The sequence below is a fragment of the Littorina saxatilis genome, linkage group LG5 (genome assembly GCF_037325665.1).
Source record: "Littorina saxatilis isolate snail1 linkage group LG5, US_GU_Lsax_2.0, whole genome shotgun sequence".
NCBI classification, from domain to species: domain Eukaryota; kingdom Metazoa; phylum Mollusca; class Gastropoda; order Littorinimorpha; family Littorinidae; genus Littorina; species Littorina saxatilis.
Genome location: NC_090249.1, coordinates 5,948,323 through 5,971,200, shown reverse-complemented (window position 1 = coordinate 5,971,200; position 22,878 = coordinate 5,948,323). Strand labels below are relative to the sequence as shown.

Sequence of the window (22,878 nt, the reverse complement as noted above, 5' to 3'; positions counted from 1 at the left end):
AGGAAAGTAAAAGGACTTTGGGGAGGCAGAAATAAAGAAACAAGAAAAAGATCCTAATTAGGTTCACGGCATCGAGAGTGATGCGACCTTCTCTCAGAAGTTAGTAGAGAAGGCTCCCCCATCCACCACCCGGGGGACGCGCCTCTACGCCAATTAGGGGGCGCGAGGAACTGTATCCTTCTTGTCACCCAGTTAGGTAAAATGATAATAATAAATAATAAACTAATTAAATTATTCAAGTAATCACGAAGCAAAGGAATGATCTTTCCCCAAAGCACTTTACAGTCTTTACAGAGGCTTTTTTTTATTTCGCCTTCAAAATAGCAACAAGGATCAAAGTTTCAATGCAGTATTGATAAATGAAGAATGGCCAATCTCCCCACGTGAGCTTCGTCGCCCCGATCAATATCAAATGTTCACTATTTTTTCAGTGACGTCACTTCCATGGGGCTAAATCAGGAGATAGCCAAAGAAAGCTATATTTGAAGACTTACTGTTTTCCCGTCTTGACAAACGAGCGGACTTTGCTGCCTCGGTTGGTGACAGAAGCCAGTCCCCCCAAACCAACCACCAGTGCTGTCACCACTGCACTCTTGCCACCTGCGCATAATAATATCATAATCAAGTTTTGCCACACTATGTCTGGGTAGCAGTCCTGTTAGTAATTATCAAGTCATGTACTGTAATTCACAACAATGCAGCTACTTCATGATCATCAGTACTGCTAAGAGCTCCTCTTATATTTACAACCTGAGTTAAAACGTAATAACAATTAAAGTTGATCAATTGGCCTGTTATAGTTGAACTTCACAAGGAGGCAGGTATTTTGATGTACTCTTTTATGTAGCCAGAGGGGCTTGAGACAACAAGGGGTAACACAAACTAATCTGCCAGTTTTATAAATTCACTAGTATTAGGAATAATAATCAATCCCATTCAGCTTTTCAGGTAATAAAGTAGTCCTCTGAATGTTCACACTATGCTCCAAATCCATTGCATCCACCATTACTGTAATACTGATAGTGATAGCACAATATATGTTAATTTATTTCTTGAAGTCATGGCAATTTCAAACCAAACGTCATAAAAGAGACCTCCATCATACTATTATTCTTAATTCATAACAAGTGCTTGCTAGGCAAAGTGATCAGATTTCTCAATTACTTCGGTTTAACCAGTTTTATTCAGATAATTACAAATACAAATAACAATGCTGCATACAATCAATTAAATACATGGAGCACAAGCTAGGCTCAATGACTTTACATACACAACTGGAAACACACGAGCAACATCAACACTTACTGCCGTTGCGTCCTATGATGAAGTTGACATGTGGGCCAAGCCTGACGTCTAGCAGCCCATGACACATGAAGTTCTTCATCACAATCCTCTCGATAATACCAACCTCAGCCTCCTGCACCTGAACATAAAAAAAACAGAACTGAAATAGCACAGCTGTTCTCTACAAAAATCTTCTTTACTATAACAATAGTCACAAGAGACACATGTCTATGATGCTTGAACGTAATGACACTGTTTTAAGTTTCAACTGCCTGTCACATGATAACCATGAAAAGAGCATACACAATCCACAAGGTGTTTTAAATTTATATGGCCATTTTGTTTGTTTGTTTTTTGTTGCTATGCATATTTATCAATCTACATCAATGGCAATTTTAATAAAGAAATCTCAATATCTATAAATAAACCGCATTTTCCATGGCAGCAGTAAGGTAATAATAATAATAATAATAAAACATTCTTTCATAGCGCTGTTCACCGCCAAAATGGCAGTCTCATGGCGTGTAAGCCTCTCAAGGTAACACCTTTAAAGATAGCTAACGGATCAAGGTTCGTACTTACAACATTAAAGCACACTCTCTTTCTCACAGTGACAGCACCAACCTGTATATCCCCCTCTTCCATTTCCTCTTCGTCATCCTCATCTTCTAATCTGTTCTTCTTCACCAATGCACTGCTGTCCACCGCCGAGGACCTATCTGGCTTTCTCTTCGGCATCTTTCACTTTTGCTCAGTCTAAAAGTGAAACAAATCATGTCTGTTTCTTTAAAACAACAATTTTGTAATTAAATGGAAAATTTTAAGAATAAATTTTCATTTGATTAATATATTTACCCGAATCACATATATCATTTGACACAGTCTGAGATGCTAGGTTCTGAAAACGCTTACCCGTCTAACATTTTTAAAGGGAAGCAACCCCATCATTTGTCATGGCATCTGTATTTCATTTTTAAAAAACATCATGGGAATGACTTGTCAGTTCTACGTCTAGGAAAAAAGGCATTTTCGAGAGCGAGCCGCGAGTGCCGGTTTTTGAGTTCGAGCCTATAGGGGGCTGGGGCTATTGCCTCCAATATACGCCAGCTATTGCCTACAAATTATACAATATATGCCAATAAGAAATAAAATATATTGCCATGCCTGCCTGAGCTTGAGTTACTTTACTTGAACCAAGACATACTTAAGATAAATCATTAAATGATACAATGTGCCAGTATTTTACCGGTTGAAATTAGAAAATACCTGGATAAAATTCGGCTGCCAGTATGACCTACCAGTTGAATTTGAGAACTAATGGGGTTTTTTCGCTGGTAAAACAACAAAACCAGTACTCTGAGACAATGACCACCTTCTGTTTTTTCTGGAGTTTGCATCATAAAAGTTTGTGTACCGGTTTGAAAAAATACTAGCGGCATCATTGATGTGTACTGCGCTTGAATCAATCATTCAATAAATTGCTAAGCGTGGATGACCTTGAATAGTGTCTCTGTAATACTAAATGTAATTGCGTGAAAATGAAATGCTAAAATTGATTGGTACAAATTTCAACAAGAGGCGAAGCCTTCAAGGCTCACGTAAGAAATCGAAAAACAGTAACACAAACTCAATCACTCCGTCAAACATATATACACACACACACACAGTAAGCATAGGTGACACTGTGCAAGAAAGCGAGACACTAGATCTAGATCTGTCTGTCTGCATGTAGCCTACTTACAGGGACACGACTGCCAACTAGTCTCGGCCCGCTCAAAATAACAATGACCGAGACTTTCAGTAATTCCTTCGCGTGACGTCTAACCCTCTTACGCCATAATGTGACGTCTTCAAATGACGAAATGTTAAAGTTTCTACCACAGACATACACACGCACGCACAGACAGACAAAGTTACGATCGCATAGGCTACACTTACGCGAGCCAAAAACAAGCTAGAGCAGATGTGAAGAAAAATATGACATTATATTTATTGCACTGGCTATACGCACTTGGAGTGTATACAAGATTCTGATCCCTATATACACTCCGGCGTTAACTTTCGGCCGCGAAGCGAATTTGCCATTCGACACCACTTTGCGATAGGAACGCAGAGCAGTTGATTATAATAGTACAAAATAACGAAAACAATCTGATGCTGCACGGCCTTTGCTGTAACGTAGATTACATTCTCGGGGTGTACATAAAAGACCAGACACTGAACCGCATCAACACTCGGAGTGTCATTCGACGCCATTTTGCCAAGGAAGGCTTCACTTTCGATTCATGTACGCTAGGGACAAACACAGACAACAACAAACACACACACAAAACTGATGCTACATGGCAGTTTATTGTCGGAATTTGAAACACACTTGGAGTAGGTATCGACCTAAAAATGGTTGAATATCATGTGAGTGTACATTATTGCCAGCCCTGTATTCACTCTCAAAAAGCGATTGCGGAAGTCAGTACCTCAGACTAATTTTTCATTGGTTACTTCTTAACGACTTGTAAGGGGGAATTTTATTGGCTTTGCAGGGCCGGACTACCGGGGGGTTATGGGGGTTGCCCAACCCCCCCCCCCCTAGCCTAAACATGTACCTTACTTATTTAATTTTTTTTTATTATTGCTTATTTTATGCCGTTTCATGCAAGGAGCGACCATTTTCCTATCTCAGAATATGACCTACCCATCAGCTTCAGGGGGCTTCGCCCCCTGACCCCCACAACGAGGGGGGAGGTTCTAGGGTTTCCGGACCCCCCCCCCCAGCCAAAAAGTAAAAATATTGAATGAAGTATGCATTTCTTTATTTTACATTGAGTTTCAATTTTTGGGGTATTAATCAGTGACAAAATCTGCTGCCTGAAACTGGTAATGATCATCCTCAGAATGCACCAGATTGCACCATTTTGCATCCTAGCAAGCTAGGCGCTTCACGCCGTCGGCTCGGCGCTTCGCGCCGTCGGCTCGGCGCTTCGCGCCTTCACACCTATATCTTCACAATATACTTTTGAAAAAAAACACCCATAAAATGAACTGATCCGCCCCTGCCGCCAGGGGGGACATCCCCCTGGGCCACCACTGGCAACCCCCCCCCTCCTCTTCGCCTAGTCCGGCCCTGCTTTGTATAATATTTATAACAGTTCTTTCCTGTTCTCTTTGTAACTTTCAAGGAATCTGGAGATGACCCAAAAGGCGTTTTACAGCAACTTGTCTTTGTCTTTCCATTATTGCCCACAATCAGCAGTAGTGATTACTTCGGCACTTGTAACGTAGGTAACTTAGGTAACGTTATTAGTCTACAGACGCCGAATATTTCACACGCGAGACCCTATTTTCACAGCTAACCACTAACCGTTCTGGGTCAGTATTATAACTTTGGAGCAAAACCAGGAAGATTCTCAAACCCAGAGTAAACTTCTCATAAAATATCGCTACAGTACAGTCCACCTGGCAGTTGCAAAGAAAACAAAAAAAACAAGCACTTACGCCCAGACGTTGCAACACGAATTTGCGAACTAGAAGAATCTGTCGTTTTGCCAGCAGTGATTTTCTTGGCGCCACATCCGCCTGCGGAAACCTGTTCCAGACGATATGTTGAGAGTTATCTCCCTCAGTTTCGGATGGCAACAAAGTGGGATTGCAAGGATTGGAATAGAGACTGGACGCTATAATAACGTATCATTATTTCGTACTACATGGAATACATCACATTAACTAATGCATACGCCTTTAAATAATTGAGACACTGTTAATATAGACCAATATTTGATATTTGACCCGATTTGAGGACAGCTAAATGTGAGCAACTCAAAGAGCAGTCACGTCTTATAGTAAATATAACCAAACCAACTTGCCTCGGTTGCATTGCCCAAAATGACGTTCAGCTGGTTTGGAGGCGACTTAAAACACCAATTCACCCCAAACATCGAATTCAATAATATTTTGCTAACATTTTCAGAATGTGTTGAAACAATAGTGAAAATTGAGATTTAGGAAAATCTACGGGCCAGACTTTTGCCAGAATACAATCATATGCCAGGATTAAACTCACTGACTGAGTCTCTCCCCCCCCCCCCCCCCCCCACACACTACACTGACACCGGCACAGGCGACACACGCGGCACGCACACTGACACACATGCACACTCAGTGATACATACATAAAAAGACACTGATATGCCGTTGTGCACACTGACTGGCACTGACTGGCAATCATTCACTGACACACACACACACTCAGCTGGCACACACACACACACACGGCCGTCACACACACACACACACATGCGCACACCGTGACTGACACACACACACACACACACACCGTGGCACGGAACACACACATACACACACACACGAGCACGCGCCACTAATGTGACTGACACACGCCCCCCCCCCCCCCCCCCCCCCCCAGCCGGGGGCACACACGCACGCACACGCAGCTAACGGCACTGACTGTGACACTGACACTCCGTGACACCGTCACTGAAACACACACACACACACACACACACACACACTGACTCGGCTCCACTGATTTGATATGGTGACACACACACACACACCGTGCCACACACGCACACCAACTCCGGGTCGTGGCACAAACACACACACAGCCTGGAACTTGAACTTCATTTATTCTTGAATGACACTCAGTCGTAACACCGAGAAAGCAATAACTGAATGCTATCATTAATTTATAAACATTACCGGGGCACTGGTTATAATGACATGCAATTCTCTAAAAGGCCTTTGCACTGCGGCAAGTTTAAGAAATAAAACAATAACAATTAGTACCGGCCGACTGGAAAATCGTCTACAGTATACAGCACGGTAATATTAACTTAAAAATACAAGCACAATATTTCATCACCATAGATAGAGAACTCGTGTCTTCAAGTTCTTCCTTCTTTATCATACTGATATTTGTTTTCAAAAGAGAAAAACCAAATGGTTAGAGAGTCAAAATGTCAACGGTGACTATTATTCGATGACGACAAAGGTCTAAAAAGTCAAGATGACAAAAGGCCGTGTACTGGAACTGTCTACGAGTGTAGTTTTTAAAGCACGCACGCAACTTAACTGTGTCTGAAACACACACACACACACACACACGGCACACACACACTGTGACACACACACTGTGACACACACACACACACACACACACACACACTCACTGACACACACACGTGGCACACACCCACGTGGCACACACACACCTTTAGACCACTATATTGGGTGGGTGAGGTCTTGGCTTTGTGCTTCGAGGGGGGGGGGGGGGGCTGTTATGGATGAACGTGTACTACAATTAAAACGGAACTGCCACAACCACAACTGTGATACATGCTAGGTGTATACAGTCAAACCTGTATATAAAGACCACCCAAAAGATTACCCTGATGCGGTCTTTATAGACAGGTGGTCGCTATGAAAAGGTGAATTTTATAGGAAACAAAACTCGTCTGGGATCCTTTTGGGTTGACCAGGTGATAAGATAAGATATAATAAGACAACTTTAATGTCCATTTTCATTATGCAGAAACATCAATTTTAGGTTGTTATTAAGAGGTGGTCGCAATGACAGTTTCGACTGTACAATCATGAATGGCAGCCTCAGTCGTTCCTGGTAGGGTTCGGTCAGTTAGTTCGCACTTAGAATATAAAAGTGTAAATGGAGGGCGCACTGCTAGCCTGGGGTCCGTGGGCATGCCCCCCCCCCCCCCCCCGGAAATGTTTTTGTTTAGAACAAGCAAAATGGTGCTATCTGGTGCCATCTGAGCTTAGACATTACCACGTAATCATCTTGCCAAATTCCTAAGTAAAACAACATCTCTATCTCTCTCATTTTTATTTTAGCTGGAGATGGGTGCACGTGCGCCCTTCCCCCCCCCCCCCTACCTGAGCCCCCCCCCCCCCCCCCTCTACCTGAGCCCATCCCTGCATGGCGTAGCTTATGATGAAGTCTGCAGCTTTACCGAAGTCATTCATTAAATTCATCTTATTCGACTATTAAAACAAAACATTTCTTAATCGCACAAATAGGCACAGAGTAATTTCAGTTTTAGTTGTGAACTGCTGAGATATGTCTGTAAGCCTTCAGTGGTAACGCAAGGTTCAGGACTCATAAGCTGTCGGCAAAAGAACAACTCTGGAAAGAAGAAGTGTTGGTTCTCCCCCTTGGTTATGGCGGTTCTCCACTTTCCAGCCCTTTCAGCCTGCAAACACAACAAGAAAAATGTTCATTCAAAATGAACAGCGTCGATGCAATGTCCACCAAAGATTTATTTTGGGAAGTGTTAAAAGGTTAGGGTCAAAAGTCAATGAATTGCATGTTGTGCTGAATATATAAATTGTTTATTTCAGTCAATGCTTGCTATGAATTGATTAAACAGCCACAAGAAAAAACAAGTCGCGTAAGGCGAAATTACTACATTTAGTCAAGCTGTGGAACTCACAGAATGAAACTGAACGTAGTCCGCCGCTAGTGCAAAAGGCAGTGAAAGTGACGAGCCTGTTTGGCGCGGTAACGGTTGCGCTGTGCTTCATAACACGCTTTACTGTACCTCTCTTCGTTTTAACTTTCTGAGCGTGTTTTTAATCCAAACATATCATATCTATATGTTTTTGGAATCAGGAACCGACAAGGAATAAGATGAAATAGTTTTTAAAACGATTTCGGAAATTTAATTTTGATCATAATTTTTATATTTTTAATTTTCAGAGCTTGTTTTTAATCCAAATATAACATATTTATATGTTTTTGGAATCAGGAACGGACGAAGAATAAGATGAACGTAAATTTGGATCGTTTTATAATTTATTTATTTTTTTACAATTTTCAGATTTTTAATGACCAAAGTCATTAATTAATTTTTAAGCCACCAAACTGAAATGCAATACGGAAGTCCGGCCTTCGTCGAAGATTGCTTGGCCAAAATTTCAATCAATTTGATTGAAAAATGAGGGTGTGACAGTGCAGCCTCAACTTGTACAAAAAAGCCGGATATGACGTCATAAAAGACGTTTATAAAAAAATAAAAAATAAAACGTCCTGGAATATCATTCCCAGGAAGTCTCATGTCAAATTTCATAAAGATCGGTCCAGTAGTTTAGTCTGAATCGTTCTACACACACACAGACAGACAGACACACACACAGACAGACAGACAGACACACACACACACACACACACACACACACACACACACACACACACACACACACACACGCACATACACCAAGACCCTCGTCTCGATTCCCCCCTCTATGTTAAGACATTTAGTAAAAACTTTTTAATTAAAAAATAGAGCTTGTTTGAAACAGGTAGAAAGGAAGAGTTGATATTGCAATATCTGCACGTGGGAATGTGGTGAAAAAGAGTGCTAAAAGTAGTAAGTCGGCCTCAGATCCATTTCAAATATTTATTGCAGAAAAACAAAATACAAATTAAAAACAAAACCACAGAACCATTACCAGGTGTCATAGGAATGTTTGAAAACAATAGTTTTAATTTTACACTGTAAATACAGGAATCAGAATTAAACACCTCAAATTGGCACATGCATAATGAATCACCTGGAATTGCAACAGGGAGATACTGAAGTAATTGGAAACAAACACTTGAAATTGACAGAGAAACAATTGAAAATATATTACTGACATGAGCGTACAATATTTTAATGGAAGTGCATTTTTAGCACGAAGCATCCGCAGGAGGATGCACTAACAATTACATAGTGCCACAAAATGTGTACGGACATTTCACAACCGTGCATTATTAGCACAGAACACATACATGGGGGCGCACAAAACATTATTGTACCATGATGATGATCGGGATTGTTGAAGATCTTTTCTTGTGTATGACCACAACTGATCCAACCGGCCGCATCTGAACAAACGACGTCGAAACGGCGCGAAACACGTCCTCTCGGTTGGTCTCGGATTAATTGACTCGGCTCCTCTCGGTCTTTTTTTGTGTGTGTCTTTTTTTCTTTTCCTTATGGTCGGAGTGGTATATTTATGTACATCTTAGATTAAAAAAAACACCCGAAAGCTGTGTTTAATCGTTTCGCGTAAATTGTACATTTTTTTTCAGCTTTGAAATTGTTTTGGCTTGGAGAGTCAGCGCGCTTTGGCTTGGAGACTAATTCTCCACAGGCACGTTCTTCCCAACCACAGATACCAGCGTCGTCCGCGACGCTGGAATGATATCAATGCTAAAAAGGCATTTTAAACCATTCAGTAAATCAGCCACTCGACTTCATGAGCGATTACATACAGAGGGTGACAGACAGATAAGTACATTAATAACTTAAACCTACAACAAATAGACGTCCATGTTCTCATTTATCCTAAAGATACATTTCACTAATGCAGGTGGGGGAAATAAATGTTGGATTGAGATTCATGAAGTAATTTTTAAGACTCAGGCTAAAATGAAATACTATGCATATTGTGGCGAGCGGCCTCCGAGTTGCAGTCACCGAGACAGACACTGAGACAGACAGGAAGAGATAAACAGATAACAAGTCGCGTAAGGCGAAAATACAACATTTAGTCAAGTAGCTGTCGAACTCACAGAATGAAGCTGAACGCAATGCAACGCAGCAAGACCGTATACTCGTAGCATCGTCAGTCCACCGCTCACGGCATAGGCAGTGAAATTGACAAGAAGAGCGGGGTAGTAGTTGCGCTGGGAAGGATAGCACGCTTTTCTGTACCTCTCTTCGTTTTAACTTTCTGAGCGTGTTTTTAATCCAAACATATCATATCTATATGTTTTTGGAATCAGGAACCGACAAGGAATAAGATGAAAGTGTTTTTAAATTGATTTGGAAAATTTAATTTTGATAATAATTTTTATATATTTAATTTTCAGAGCTTGTTGTTAATCCAAATATAACATATTTATATGTTTTTGGAATCAGCAAATGATGGAAAATAAGATGAACGTAAATTTGGATCGTTTTATAAATTTTGTTTTTTTACAATTTTCAGATTTTTAATGACCAAAGTCATCAATTAATTTTTAAGCCACCACGCTGAAATGCAATACCGAAGTCCGGGCTTCGTCGAAGATTACTTGACCAAAATTTCAACCAATTTGGTTGAAAAATGAGGGCGTGACAGTACCGCCTCAACTTTCACGAAAAGCCGGATATGACGTCATCAAAGACATTTATCAAAAAAATGAAAAAAACGTCTGAGGATATCATACCCAGGAACTCTCATGTCAAATTTCATAAAGATCGGTCCAGTAGTTTGGTCTGAATCGCTCTACACGCACGCACACACACACACACACACACACACACACACACACACACACACACACACACACACACACACACACACACACACACACACACATACACCACGACCCTCGTCTCGATTCCCCCCTCGATGTTAAAACATTTAGTCATTACTTGACTAAATGTAAAAAGCCGGATAGGCAAGCAAGTGGGCAGACAGGCAGACAGAAAGACAGATAGACAGACAAAAAGGTAGGTTGAAAAGCAGACGAGCAGGGAGGCAGGCAGACCAACGGACAGGCACAGAGACTGACAGACGTGCCGACAGTACGGAGACCAACCATCTGATCATGACAGACTGCAGAAAGACACGCATACACATTCTGACAGATATACCAACTCATGAAGGCACGAAAACCACATACCCAGGACAGAGATAAACAAATAGGCACCGGCAGAAAATTAAAACAAAACGCACAAAGAAAACCCACCACAAAACCAAGAATTGTAAGTTACTGGAACATTTAACTTTTAACAAAATAAGACATTCATAAGTACATCGACCCAGTGGTCTTCATGGTGGACAGAAAGACAAATAAAGACTATTGGGTCAATGTTATTGGGTCAAGGTTATTGGGTCAATGTTATTGGGTCAAGGTTATTGGGTCAATGTAACTTCTTGTCTTGTTTGTGTAAAATTAAACGGTCCAATAACTTACCATTTTTTTAAATTTTTTTAATTGATTTTGGAACGACAGCAGCTAGTCCATCTCTTTTGCGGATTTCAACCGACAGAAAAACAGACAGGCAGAAAATCACGAAGGTTCTCAAACCATGCGCATACTCAGGCCAGCCTTGAAGTTGCTTCAGTAGCCAATCACACTGCTGGTTCCACTCCATCCCTCGCAAGCCTTGGACCAGTGTCTTACCAAACTGCACATTGCTCTCGGAAAAACTGGAATAAAAAAAAAAGTTTTTCCGCAGCATTTTCTTTATTCAAGGAAAACTGAAAATCCATGCAATTGACACCTGCATCAGTAGGATTGGCATAACACAAGAAATACACAAGAAAGCTAAACAAGCAACATCCCATCAAGTGCCGAAATAATCACTACTGTTGATTGTGGGCAGTAATGGAAAGACAAGACAAGACAAGACAAGACAAGAAGAAAATAAATTACATGATTATGACATGCAGCTCTATCTGCTGCTATTTATTCAAACTGGTTTTCAAGCTTATTCTTGCAAAGCATCTGCACACGCTCCTATGTGCTGTGCTTGTGTGGTTGCTTTCGTATGTCAGTGCATGATGAGTGTGTTCACTGGCTTGAGGATTTATTTTATCTCTTCTTTTCAACACTTTTCATACAAATCATTTTTACAGAACGTTTAAAGAAGTATTAGGAGTTTATTGTTATTGTTTAGTAGCCACAAGAAGTGATTAGCATAGACTCAATCCTGTTGTTTGTGTGTCTCTGTGTGAGTGTATGGGGGAGGGGGTGGTGTGGTCACCCCTCCCGTGACCGGACACCTGCAATGTACGGACAGTTTTGCTATGGCCCAAGGGTGTCCGTTCATGAGAGGGACTGCTGTATTACTTTTAGTTTGTATGCCTGTGCCCTTGACATCATCCAACCACTTCTCTCTCCTTTCATTCATTTCCGTTCCTTCCCCTTTTTGCGTGTTTCCTCATTTTCTTTCAAACCCTGTTCGTTCCGTGTTGCATCTGCTTTTTGTTGTCTTTTGTGTTCTTTTCCCGATGAAGCTTCCAGAAACGAAAATTCGTAATCGTCTTGTGTCGTCTTTGTATCGGTGAGCACAGTAATCCTTTGTTTTTTAACTTTACTAAATATAAGACAATTGACACTGCCTGGAAAAAGCTTATCAGAATATTCTTCTCTCTGCAGATGAGACCAGTGAATAACATCAACAACAACAATCACCAACAACAGACCTCCATCGCTCGACCACCTCCTCCCAGCTCAACCAGTACTACTCAACCAGTGCAGACTCTTACCAACGGACTAAATCAGAGCAGTGATGCTCAGTACTCTAGGCCTAACGGACAAAACCAGAGCAGTGATGTTCTGTACTCTGGGCCTAACGGACAAAACCAGAGCAGTGACGCTCAGTACGCAAGGCCTCTTTCTGTTGCGTCGCTGCTGGGAAGTGTCAAAAGGCGCAGTCTGAGTTCTGGGGTGAAGCGGGCGAGAAGTGAAGAAGAGGGTGCGTCTGCTGGCAGTACCACTGACATTATTCGGTTGTCCATGAAAGAATTTGCACCAGAGGCTACGCAAGTCAATTTGTTTCCAGGGAAAGTAAGCCCTGATGATGTGGATGACTTCTTGAAGTAAGTGGAAGCAAGTTAATTACCGTATTTGACGGACTACAAGCCGCGACTTTTTAAAAAAAAAATCGCATTGCGGCTTATAAAAAGATGCGGCTAAAACGTTACCTAGCATTCACCTAATGGAAGTCGCCGCGGATTTTCATTTCGCTCGATTAGCGATTACCATTTCTTTATTATAGCTCTCTACTCAAGACTCGGCGCTTTTCTCTTTCTTTCGCGAATCTTCGTTTGTCAACAAGTCGTCGTGACAAGATAGCGTACAGAGAAACACCGGATGTATCAGGATCTCGCGCGCGCGAGATTTCGTTTTTTTGTGTCTCGCGATAGTTGGAGGAGCTGTTGTGTTTTCGTCTGCTCGAAATGTGCTCAAAAGTCGTAAATCATCCCCAAAAAGCTTATTCTGGGCGGGACTACATGTGTGTGTTGGTTACAAATTGTGTGTGTGATATTTTTCTTCAAACTCTTTCACTTTTCTTCTTTGTTTCACTTGTTTACTCTCGGAGCCGATTTCGCCAAATACCGTACTTTCGTTTGCCTGGTTGTTTTCATTGATTGACACGATCTGATTATATTTTTATCGACGGCTGCTAATATAGTGACGCGGCCTATACGTGGCTCGTCCTAATTTTTTTTTTTAAAGTCGGGGGTGCGGCTTATAAAACGGTGCGTCTTGTAATCCGTCAAATACGGTAGGTACTGTTTAGGTGGTTATGGTCCTACCCATTTTTGGACAGTTCTATAGCTGTACTAACCATGACAGTTTTATAGAAACAATGACTCATTGTATAGAATAAGAATGTGAAGATTTTTTTTAGATCTCTGTGTGCCAATGTGAGGACACTTTCATCGCTGGTACCACTGTAGATACATAAAAAGAACATTGCACAATATGTTATTAACATAGTAAACGGGGCGGGGATGTAGCTCAGTCCTGTATCCAGTTGGCCGCTGTCAGCGTGAGTTCGTCCCCACGTTCGGCGAGAGATTTATTTCTCAGAGTCAACTTTGTGTGCAGACTCTCCTCGGTGTCCAAACACCCCCGTGTGTACACGCAAGCACAAGACCAAATGCGCACGAAAAAGATCCTGTAATCCATGTCAGAGTTCGGTGGGTTATAGAAACACGAAAATACCCAGCATGCTTCCTCCGAAAAGCGGCGTATGGCTGCCTAAATGGCGGGGTAAAAACGGTCATACACGTAAAATTCCACTCGTGCAAACCACGAGTGCACGTGGGAGTTTCAGCCCACGAACGCAGAAGAAGAAGAACATAGTAAACAAAATGTGTTGTGCCTTTTTGTGGGGGAGAGAGTTCTTACAATACATTCTGAGTGCATATTCACCATTTTACTTTTTTGCTTAAAACTGGTTTTCAGACAGGACAGAGAAGAGATGCATGCAGAAGTTCGAGAGTACCTTTTTGCTACACCAACCATTGTTCACAATGACATTGCCACAACAGCTGGTGAGTATTCAAGGATCATGGTGTCTGATCTTACCTGGTTTGACTATCTTGATTTAACAGGGATGTGGAAATACACCTGCCTGCTATGAGCAGAAATTTTGCTACGCAATTGAAAATTGCAAATCATTCGCCCATCAGGCGAGCTGCAAGTTTGTCAACTTCTGAAATATAGCAGAAGTACAGTTGTTTGCTTCAGTATTATAGCAACATATATCTCTGTTTGCCTACTTATTAAATTGTTTTGACGAACAATTTTGTCTTAAGCCTTGAAAATGTGTTTCTAGGGAGACTAACTTTCTCAGGGGAAAATATCAAAAGTTTTGGGCCTGTGGAAATTTATTTGGGCTAGTGAATTTAAAAAAGTGTACATTGTTAGATCTGATCAATGGCGAGTGATTTCATGCCTTCCTAATATTTCATCAGGAAACCCCAAAATGTTTAAAACAGATACAATTTGTAGTGTAATAATTGGAACCATAACTTGTAGTGTAATAATTGGAACCATAACTTCTTTCTTCCTTCCTTCTGCGTTCGTGGGCTGAAACTCCCACGTACACTCGTGTTTTTTTTTGCACGAGTGGAATTTTACGTGTATGACCGTTTTTTACCCCGCCATTTAGGCAGCCATACGCCTTTTTCGGAGGAAGCATGCTGGGTATTTTCGTGTTTCTATAACCCACCGAACTCGGACATGGATTGCAGGATCTTTTTCGTGCGCACTTGGTCTTGTGCTTGCGTGTACACACGGGGGTGTTCGGACACCGAGGAGAGTCTGCACACAAAGTTGACTCTGAGAAATAAATCTCTCGCCGAACGTGGGGACGAACTCACGCTGACAGCGGCCAACTGGATACAAATCCAGCGCGCTACCGACTGAGCTACATCCCGCCCTATAACTTCATTTATTTATGAAGAACTTTGGTGTAAAGATGTGTTGTTCATAACATGTGTAAATGTATCTCTATTTTAAGCTTATCTCCCTTTTAAACCCCAATTTTTATAAAAGAATTTTTTTTGTTTTTTTTTGGTTAAAAGGCAAGTTTCCCTGCACATATAGCCAAACAAGAACCATGCAGGACTCTTGAACATGAGGATGTTGTTTTTTGTCATCAGGGGTTGCTTTAAGCTGTGTCAGCAAGTTTCTGGTCGGCAACTTCTCAGCGCTGCCGTCGGATGTTCTTCGACAGTTAAGTCTGTGGTTCCTTTCGGTATGGCCTTACAAGAAAAAGACCAAGCAGCGAACAGGGCCGCGACCAATTTTACCGCGGCCACCACCACCGCAACAACTACAGCAGTGCAACCTGCAGACCACACAACTTCTGCAGGACATAATTCAGGAGAGAATCAACTGTGGTGTGCCAACTACAAGTGCAGGTTTTTAAATCTTGATGTTGTATTCTTTGGCCATTACAATACAATACAATACAATAACTTTATTAATCTCTAAAAGAGAAATTACATTGCTGAGCGTTTGTGTCCGTAATAATAACATACATAACACATTCAAAATAAACATTTGTTCTTTGTCCTGAGAAAATATAGCACATTGGTTATCACATAAGAAAGTATATTAAAAATAAATTAACATGCATTCACCATCAACAATGCACAAAAGAAAGTCAGCACCTTGCCGGTTATCACATGTTGTCTAAGATTAAGAGAGTAGAATGCAAAACAAAATCAACAATACTGAAACAATACAGAACACTGACCCCGTGCATCAGAGCGACAACACCAGCATCTACCGCCCCACCTGAGAATTGAAGATGTGAATTGCAGATGGAATGAACGAATTTCTGTAGCGTGTGGATCTTGCGGTTGGTTGTCTGAATCTGTTGCTCCTGTCTGTCCGTCTACTGTCAAATTCCGGTCTGAGTGGGTGCGAGTCGTCAGCCAAAATCTTCTGTACCTTGTCAGTCAGTCGTCGTTCATGTGTTGATGTGAAATTGTCCTGCTTCCTCCCTACCACCCCACTTGCTTTCCTGATGAATTTATCTAATCTATCCCTGTCTTGCTTGTTGATGTTGCCACCCCAACACACGGAGCCAAAGTACAACACACTATTGCACGTTGAAGTGTAAAACATCTGAAGGATTTCTTGTCTGATGTTAAAAGACCTGAGTTTTCTCAAAAAGTACAGGCGAGAGTGGAGTTTCTTCACAAGGGCATCAGAGTTTGGTTTCCATGTCAACTTATTGTCTATAATCACCCCCAAATACTTATACTGCTCTACCTTCTCTACGACCTCCCCCTTGATCACTATCTCCCTGTGTACATGTTCCCCCCTCCTGTTGTCCATTATCATTTCCTTTGTCTTCCCCACATTAAGCTCTAAATAGTTGTTTTCACACCACCCCACAAACCTATCTACCTCCTGCCTGTAGTCAGAGTCGTCGTCAACAGTCAGCAGTCCGGTCAGTCCAGTGTCGTCAGCAAACTTGGTTATGGGGCAGGAGTCACTAGAACTTCTGAAATCTGCTGTGTAGAGAGAAAAAAGAAAAGGTGAGAGTACTGTGCCTTGTGGTGCCCCTGTGTTTGTGCAGATTGTGTCTGAAACTGATTGCCCCCCCACCCTAACATACTGTGGCCTGTTTGTCAGGTAGTCCATAACCCAGAGGATGGTTGCTGCTGGGACATTCATGCTAAAAAGCTTCTCCGCCATTAAATGAGGCTGTATAGTATTAAAAGCGCTGGAAAAATCAAAGAACATCAAGCGAATATAAGAGCCAGGCTTTTCTAAATGAGAGTAGATCTTGTTTAAAACATTCAACACAGCATCATCAACACTCCTGTTTTTCCTGTATGCAAACTGACATGGATCAATAAAATCTTTCACACAATCACTCAATTTGAACAAAACAACTCTCTCAAAGACTTTCATACAAACAGAAGTAAGTGCCACAGGTCTCAGGTCATTCATGGTTATCACAGTCTTTTTCTTTGGCACAGGAACAATGCATGAAGTTTTCCATAGGGCCGGTACCCTGCTAGCACCAAGCGACATGTTAAAAATGACTGAAAAAATATAACTAAGTTGCTCTGCACATAGTTTTAAAACTTTGGGCATCATCCCATCTGGTCCCCCCGCCTTGCTAGCATTAACATTCTTCAGCCCCCTCTCCACCTCTTCTTCCGTCACCACAATTGGGGAATCTCCTTCCGTAAGCCCACTATCACTGGTCAACCTGTCCCGCATTGCCTTCCTTTCCCCGCTGAAGTCATGTTTATCGAAGCGTGCATAAAACTGGTTGAGATCATTTGCATCTGACTGCGTAGCGTTGCTTTTTTCCTTACTCCCACCCTTCTTCCCCTTGTAGCCACTCATGACATTCAACCCCTCCCATGCCTTCTTCATGTTGTTCCCCGTGAAATTTCCCTCTACCTTCCTCTTAAACTCTTCCTTCCCCCTCCTTATCGAACTCTGGACCTCCCTCTGAACCTCCCTCATGTTACAATTCCCTTCTCTAAAAGCTTTCTTCTTCTTATTCAGCACATCTTTGATATCTTTCGTGACCCAGGGCTTTGTATTGCTGTACACCTTCACTGTTTTCTTCGGCACAACATTGTCCACACAAAAAGACACATAATTGGTTACGCATTCTGTCAGTTCATCAACATCACGGGACGAGTCCACAAATACTGTCCAATCAGTGCAATCGAGGCACCCTCTAAGGGTTTCCATTGAATCGCCCGACCAATCAAAAACAGTCCTAGTGATGGGCGATTCCCGCTGCACACGTGGTCGGTAACGTGGGACAAGGTTTACAATGTTATGATCGGACCGTCCTAGAGCTGGCAGTGCATACGAACTGTACGCATCCTTGACGTTTGAATAACATAAGTCTATAGTCTTGTCTTTTCGTGTAGGGCATGTGACATGTTGGTACAGTTTGGGTAGCACTTTCTTCAGGTTACAGTGGTTAAAATCCCCGCTTACTAAAACGAAAGCGTCTGGCGATTTAGTCTGTAGTTCATGCACGTGCTGTGCTATCGTCTCTGCTGCTTCTGACGCGTTAGCCGAGGGTGGCACGTACACAGCGACTGTCAACACTTGAGGAAACTCCCGTGGCATGTAGTACGGCCTCGTGCCTAGCGTGAGCATTTCAACACAGGGTGAGCATGATGTGTGCTTGACCGTGACGTTGTTCGTGTGACACCACTTCTGGTTGACATAAACACAAATTAGATTTTTATTTCATTTCTTTTTGTGGGATCGAAGGCATTTGCCACCATATCAAATTGTGTTCACAAACTTTTTACTATCATCATTGTGTTATTAGACTTTAACGGAACAGAACATTTTTTATTCGTGTTTACCTCTTTGACAAAAGATTTGTATTTTATTTTCAACTGTGTGACAGAAGAAATCGGCAATTATTTCATTTTATGTCTGCAAGATTTGTTTAAATGCATTTTATAGTGGCATGCGTCAAGACACATTTTTGTTTGTACCCACAAAACAAATAATAAACTTGTATTGTTGTATTTCTCTTGTCTAGCAGCCAACAACAACACAGCACAACACCTGGTAGGACAAGAACTGAACGAACAGGAACCAGATCAGAAAATGGACGTAAAACCATTTGACGGCTTTCAGGGACTGTCAGGGGGTTCTGGGATGGGAGAGGTGGATGGTCTGATGGTAAACTTCACGCCGCGGCGAGAAAGATTCACATTCCGAAAGAAGCATCTGGAAGTGTTAGAGACCTACTTCAAAACCAACCAGTACCCCACTTTTGAAGAGCGCACGGAAATTGCTCAGAGGTGTAATGACATCATGGAAGTTGTGGGTAAGTGGTTTGATATCTTTGTTTTTATTCAACAAGATAAGTAGACAGAGACTTTGTGTGTGAACTGTTGATGGTTTATTTTTGTTGTATCTTAAAACAGAAGATGAGGAATTTATGCGCAGACTGAAAGTTGTTTAAAATACATGTACAATGTATTTGTTTTATCACACAACTGAAAGTAATGAATTTGTGTGCAAACTGTATATAAAATATATATACATGGGTGTTACTGGGAAAAATAAAAAAACCTGAAAGGCAGGGGTCCAAAATGCTCAAGTTTGAAAGAAAGTTTCTGGACACCGACGAAACCAAATCATAATAAGCGAGATGGCGGCAAATCCAAGGGAGCGAACCGAGAAAGCACGCGAACCGGTGTCAAAAGTCGGATCGGAACCGTTGCTCGTTATTTCAACTTAGCGAAACGAAGCTTTTTTTTTTTTGTTTTTGAAAACCCGGAAAACCGGAATTTCCGGCTTCAGATTTTTTCAAAAACCGGAAATCCGGCAAAAGCCGGAAGAGTAACACCCATGTATATAAGTGACACCAAACCAATTTCCAGGGTACAAACAGGGATATAAAACTTGCTCTTCATTGACTAATACCTTTCTTCTAGTGATGTGTCTGAAATAGTTATCACATTGTCAGAATTCTATCACGTTGTCAGAAATAGTTATCACATTGTCAGAATTCTATCATGTCAGAATTCTGGCTTCAGGCATAACCAGATGCCCTGCTTAATTTCTGCTCGTGTCTTTCATGGCTTCTGATTTTCTTAGTGTACATTTTACTGAGCAATATCGGCCTGATTTGTGTTCAGTTGGTCGAGGGCTCGCTGACAAGGAAAAGATGACCCCACAGAACGTTGCATACTGGTTCAGTAATCGCCGCAAAGACATCAAACGTATGGCCAGAGAAGGTAAGACTTTTGTTTTGTTTTGGGTATGTCTTTTTTGCTTGTTTTGCAATTAGAAGGAAAGGCACTTTGCTTTAAGTGGTTTGTTATGATCATCAGAAAAGTATTTCTTATGAAACTTCTTAAAAAATGCTCAAATACTTTTTTTTAAACCCAACAAAAAACAAACTATTTCTTGGCCCCAAGTCTTGGTATTCTTTTGTGACGCTTTATGGGGTTAAATTGTCTTGGACATTGAATTAACTAAACAAGCCGTAGTTCGTACTGTCAAGTTTTCAGCAGCCAATCTCATTTCAACATTTTCACCTGTCATTTCAGCAATCGATTCGAGTTGAGGCCTCCAATTGAAGATTTCACCACTTTCAAGTCCTTGCTTTCTCTGATTTTTTGTTCTTAAGGTGATGTTTGGGGGGGTATTAGAGAGAAAATGAACAAAAAATTGTGATTTCTAACATTTTGTGTTTTGGTCATTTTCATCAAGTATGATGCTTCTATTTGTTGATTTTCATGGTTGAAATGCACCAAATGTTGTTTTATTTTGAAATAAAGGCATTTCAAAACCCTAACCTTTCTATTTTGTTTACTGAATACCAATGAAAAAACGCAGTTTTCTCAAAATCTTTATTTTTGAAACTTGGGACAATGATATACTTTGTAATATTTACAACAGAATGCTCAAAATTGTCACACACACTTGTCATAACCTTCTTTACAACTTGTCAAAAGCAATTTTTTTATTTTTTTATTTTTTTGAATTTCAAAGTTGTAAAATACAGTAAAACCTGTGAGCAAAGGACGCTCTTGGGGAGCCTTGCCACTGTCCTTAGTAGCAAGGTGTCCTTTCTTATGAATATGAATGCGCCAACATTTTTTTGGAAAAAAAACCCCAACAGTCACTGATTCTTTTTTGCCACAGTGATTATTAAAACTCAAAGTTTTGAAGCCCTCAAGTTTTTTTGTTTTTTGTTCAAAGAAGAGAGAGAGAGAGAGAGAGAGAGAGAGAGAGAGAGAGAGAGAGAGAGAACAAGCGAGCGAGAGAGAGAGAGAGAACAAGCGAGCGAGAGAGAGAGAGAGAGAACGAGCGAGCGAGAGAGAGCGAGCGAGCGAGAAAGAGAGAGAGAACGAGCGAGAGAGAGAGAGAGAGGTGCAATCGGTTTCTTATCTGAAGCAATGGGCCATTCCTACTTCCGGTTTGATAGTCACCTTCAATGTGGGTACCACCTTTCGCAGGTTTTGGCTAGCCATCTCCAACCGGAAGTGGTATCCACGGGTTCCGGTTCTGCTACTCGGTCTTCACGCTGGCTTCGGCTACACAGGCTTCGACTTTTGTTTCTTCCTGTCATAGGAAGTTCTCTTGGCTGAAGCTGGGTCGGATCTTGCTGGCGTCTTTGCTCTTCCGCGTACACCCTTAATGGTAACGCAGGAACTTAGAGGAATTTGGACGTCAGTTTTTTGAATTTGCCTCTTTTTCGGAGATGATCGTCAGAGCGCTCTCGCGCTCTTTCTTGGAGTCACTGAACCTTTCACGCTTAGTGTGTATCAGGACTCTGATGGCATCTCCACTCTTTCAGCCCGGCTAGGGTGAACGAAGAGCAAAGAGGCTGTCCTCCCTTCACCTCACTTTATAGTCAGGTGTAGGAAGGACTTGTTTCTCTCGCATGCTCAGGTCTCTGAGCAGGCTAGGAGAGACACTTGGGCTTTGCTCGGGGTAGAGGGATCTGCTTTTTACATTTAGTCAAGTTTTGACTAAATGTTTTAACGTAGAGGGGGGAATCGAGACGAGGGTCGTGCTGTATGTGCGTGTGTGTGTGTGTGTGTGTGTCTGTCTGTGTGTGTGTGTAGAGCGATTCAGACTAAACTACTGGACCGATCTTTATGAAATTTGACATGAGAGTTCCTGGGTATGAAATCCCCGAAAGTTTTTTTCATTTTTTTGATAAATGTCTTTGATGACGTCATATCCGGCTTTTCGTGAAAGTTGAGGCGGCACTGTCACGCCCTCATTTTTCAACCAAATTGGTTGAAATTTTGGTCAAGTAATCTTTGACGAAGCCCGGACTTCGGTATTGCATTTCAGCTTGGTGGCTTAAAAATTAATTAATGACTTTGGTCATTAAAAATCTGAAAATTGTAAAAAAAAATAAAAATGTATAAAACGATCCAAATTTACGTTCATCTTATTCTCCATCATATTCTGATTCCAAAAACATATAAATATGTTATATTTGGATTAAAAACAAGCTCTGAAAATTAAATATATAAAAATTATTATCAAAATTAAATTGTCGAAATCAATTTAAAAACACTTTCATCTTATTCCTTGTCGGTTCCTGATTCCAAAAACATATATACTGAAAGGCATAAATTCTGCAAATAGTGCATTGAACGATTTTGCTCTCAAACGAAAATCAGATTGAACCTGTAATTTGTAGTTGACATCTTGAGTGTCGGAGCAAATGTTTCACGCTGTCAGCGTGCGCTTTGCAGTATTGCTGATCCAGCCACAGCTCACTGTGCTAATGAAGACAATGGGCTGAACGGGAGACAATAACGTAAAAAAGATAGTGTATGGCCCTATAAAATGCAACTGGCTGTTTGGCTGTATCAGATATCGCAATCATGCCACGACTTGATGAAGGAGAGAGACAGCAAGCGATTGGGATGCTTAGAGCTGGCCAAAGCATTGAACGTGATGAACACTGAACGTTTTCCGAAATCATTGCGCTTGGACTCAGTCACTTTTTTAAAAAAATTGTCATTTCATGATGTTCTATTCAAAATCAATAAAGCGAAGGTTTATAAAACTAAAATGGC

At 41.4% G+C, this 22,878-nt stretch overlaps 3 protein-coding genes across 5 annotated transcripts in view; 2 read left to right on the top strand and 1 right to left on the bottom strand.

The window, feature by feature from the left end:
• The window catches only part of LOC138966161 (structural maintenance of chromosomes protein 6-like), a 51,986-nt gene extending 47,097 nt beyond the window's left edge, over positions 1 to 4,889 (bottom strand). For all 3 annotated transcript variants that reach the window (XM_070338288.1, XM_070338287.1, XM_070338289.1), the window contains exons 1-4: positions 4,777 to 4,889; positions 1,909 to 2,040; positions 1,306 to 1,423; positions 495 to 600 (exon numbers count right to left, since the gene is read on the bottom strand). In XM_070338288.1, the coding sequence (XP_070194389.1) occupies positions 495 to 600; positions 1,306 to 1,423; positions 1,909 to 2,022 (338 nt within the window). In that variant the 5' untranslated portion in view covers positions 2,023 to 2,040; positions 4,777 to 4,889. The remainder of the gene's footprint in view (positions 1 to 494; positions 601 to 1,305; positions 1,424 to 1,908; positions 2,041 to 4,776) is intronic.
• A 7,478-nt stretch (positions 4,890 to 12,367) lies between these two features.
• LOC138966160 (uncharacterized) lies at positions 12,368 to 16,385 on the top strand. The gene is made up of 3 exons (XM_070338286.1): positions 12,368 to 12,897; positions 14,273 to 14,361; positions 15,475 to 16,385. The coding sequence occupies exons 1-3, from the start codon at positions 12,455 to 12,457 to the stop codon at positions 15,741 to 15,743; spliced, it is 801 nt and encodes a 266-aa protein (XP_070194387.1). The 5' UTR covers positions 12,368 to 12,454; the 3' UTR covers positions 15,744 to 16,385.
• A 2,479-nt stretch (positions 16,386 to 18,864) lies between these two features.
• On the top strand, positions 18,865 to 21,013 carry LOC138966159 (homeobox-containing protein 1-like). Its single transcript, XM_070338285.1, has 3 exons — positions 18,865 to 19,151; positions 19,969 to 20,067; positions 20,383 to 21,013. Exons 1-3 carry the CDS (start codon positions 18,929 to 18,931, stop codon positions 20,397 to 20,399), a joined length of 339 nt encoding a protein of 112 aa, XP_070194386.1. The 5' UTR covers positions 18,865 to 18,928; the 3' UTR covers positions 20,400 to 21,013.
• Positions 21,014 to 22,878: the final 1,865 nt, after the last annotated feature.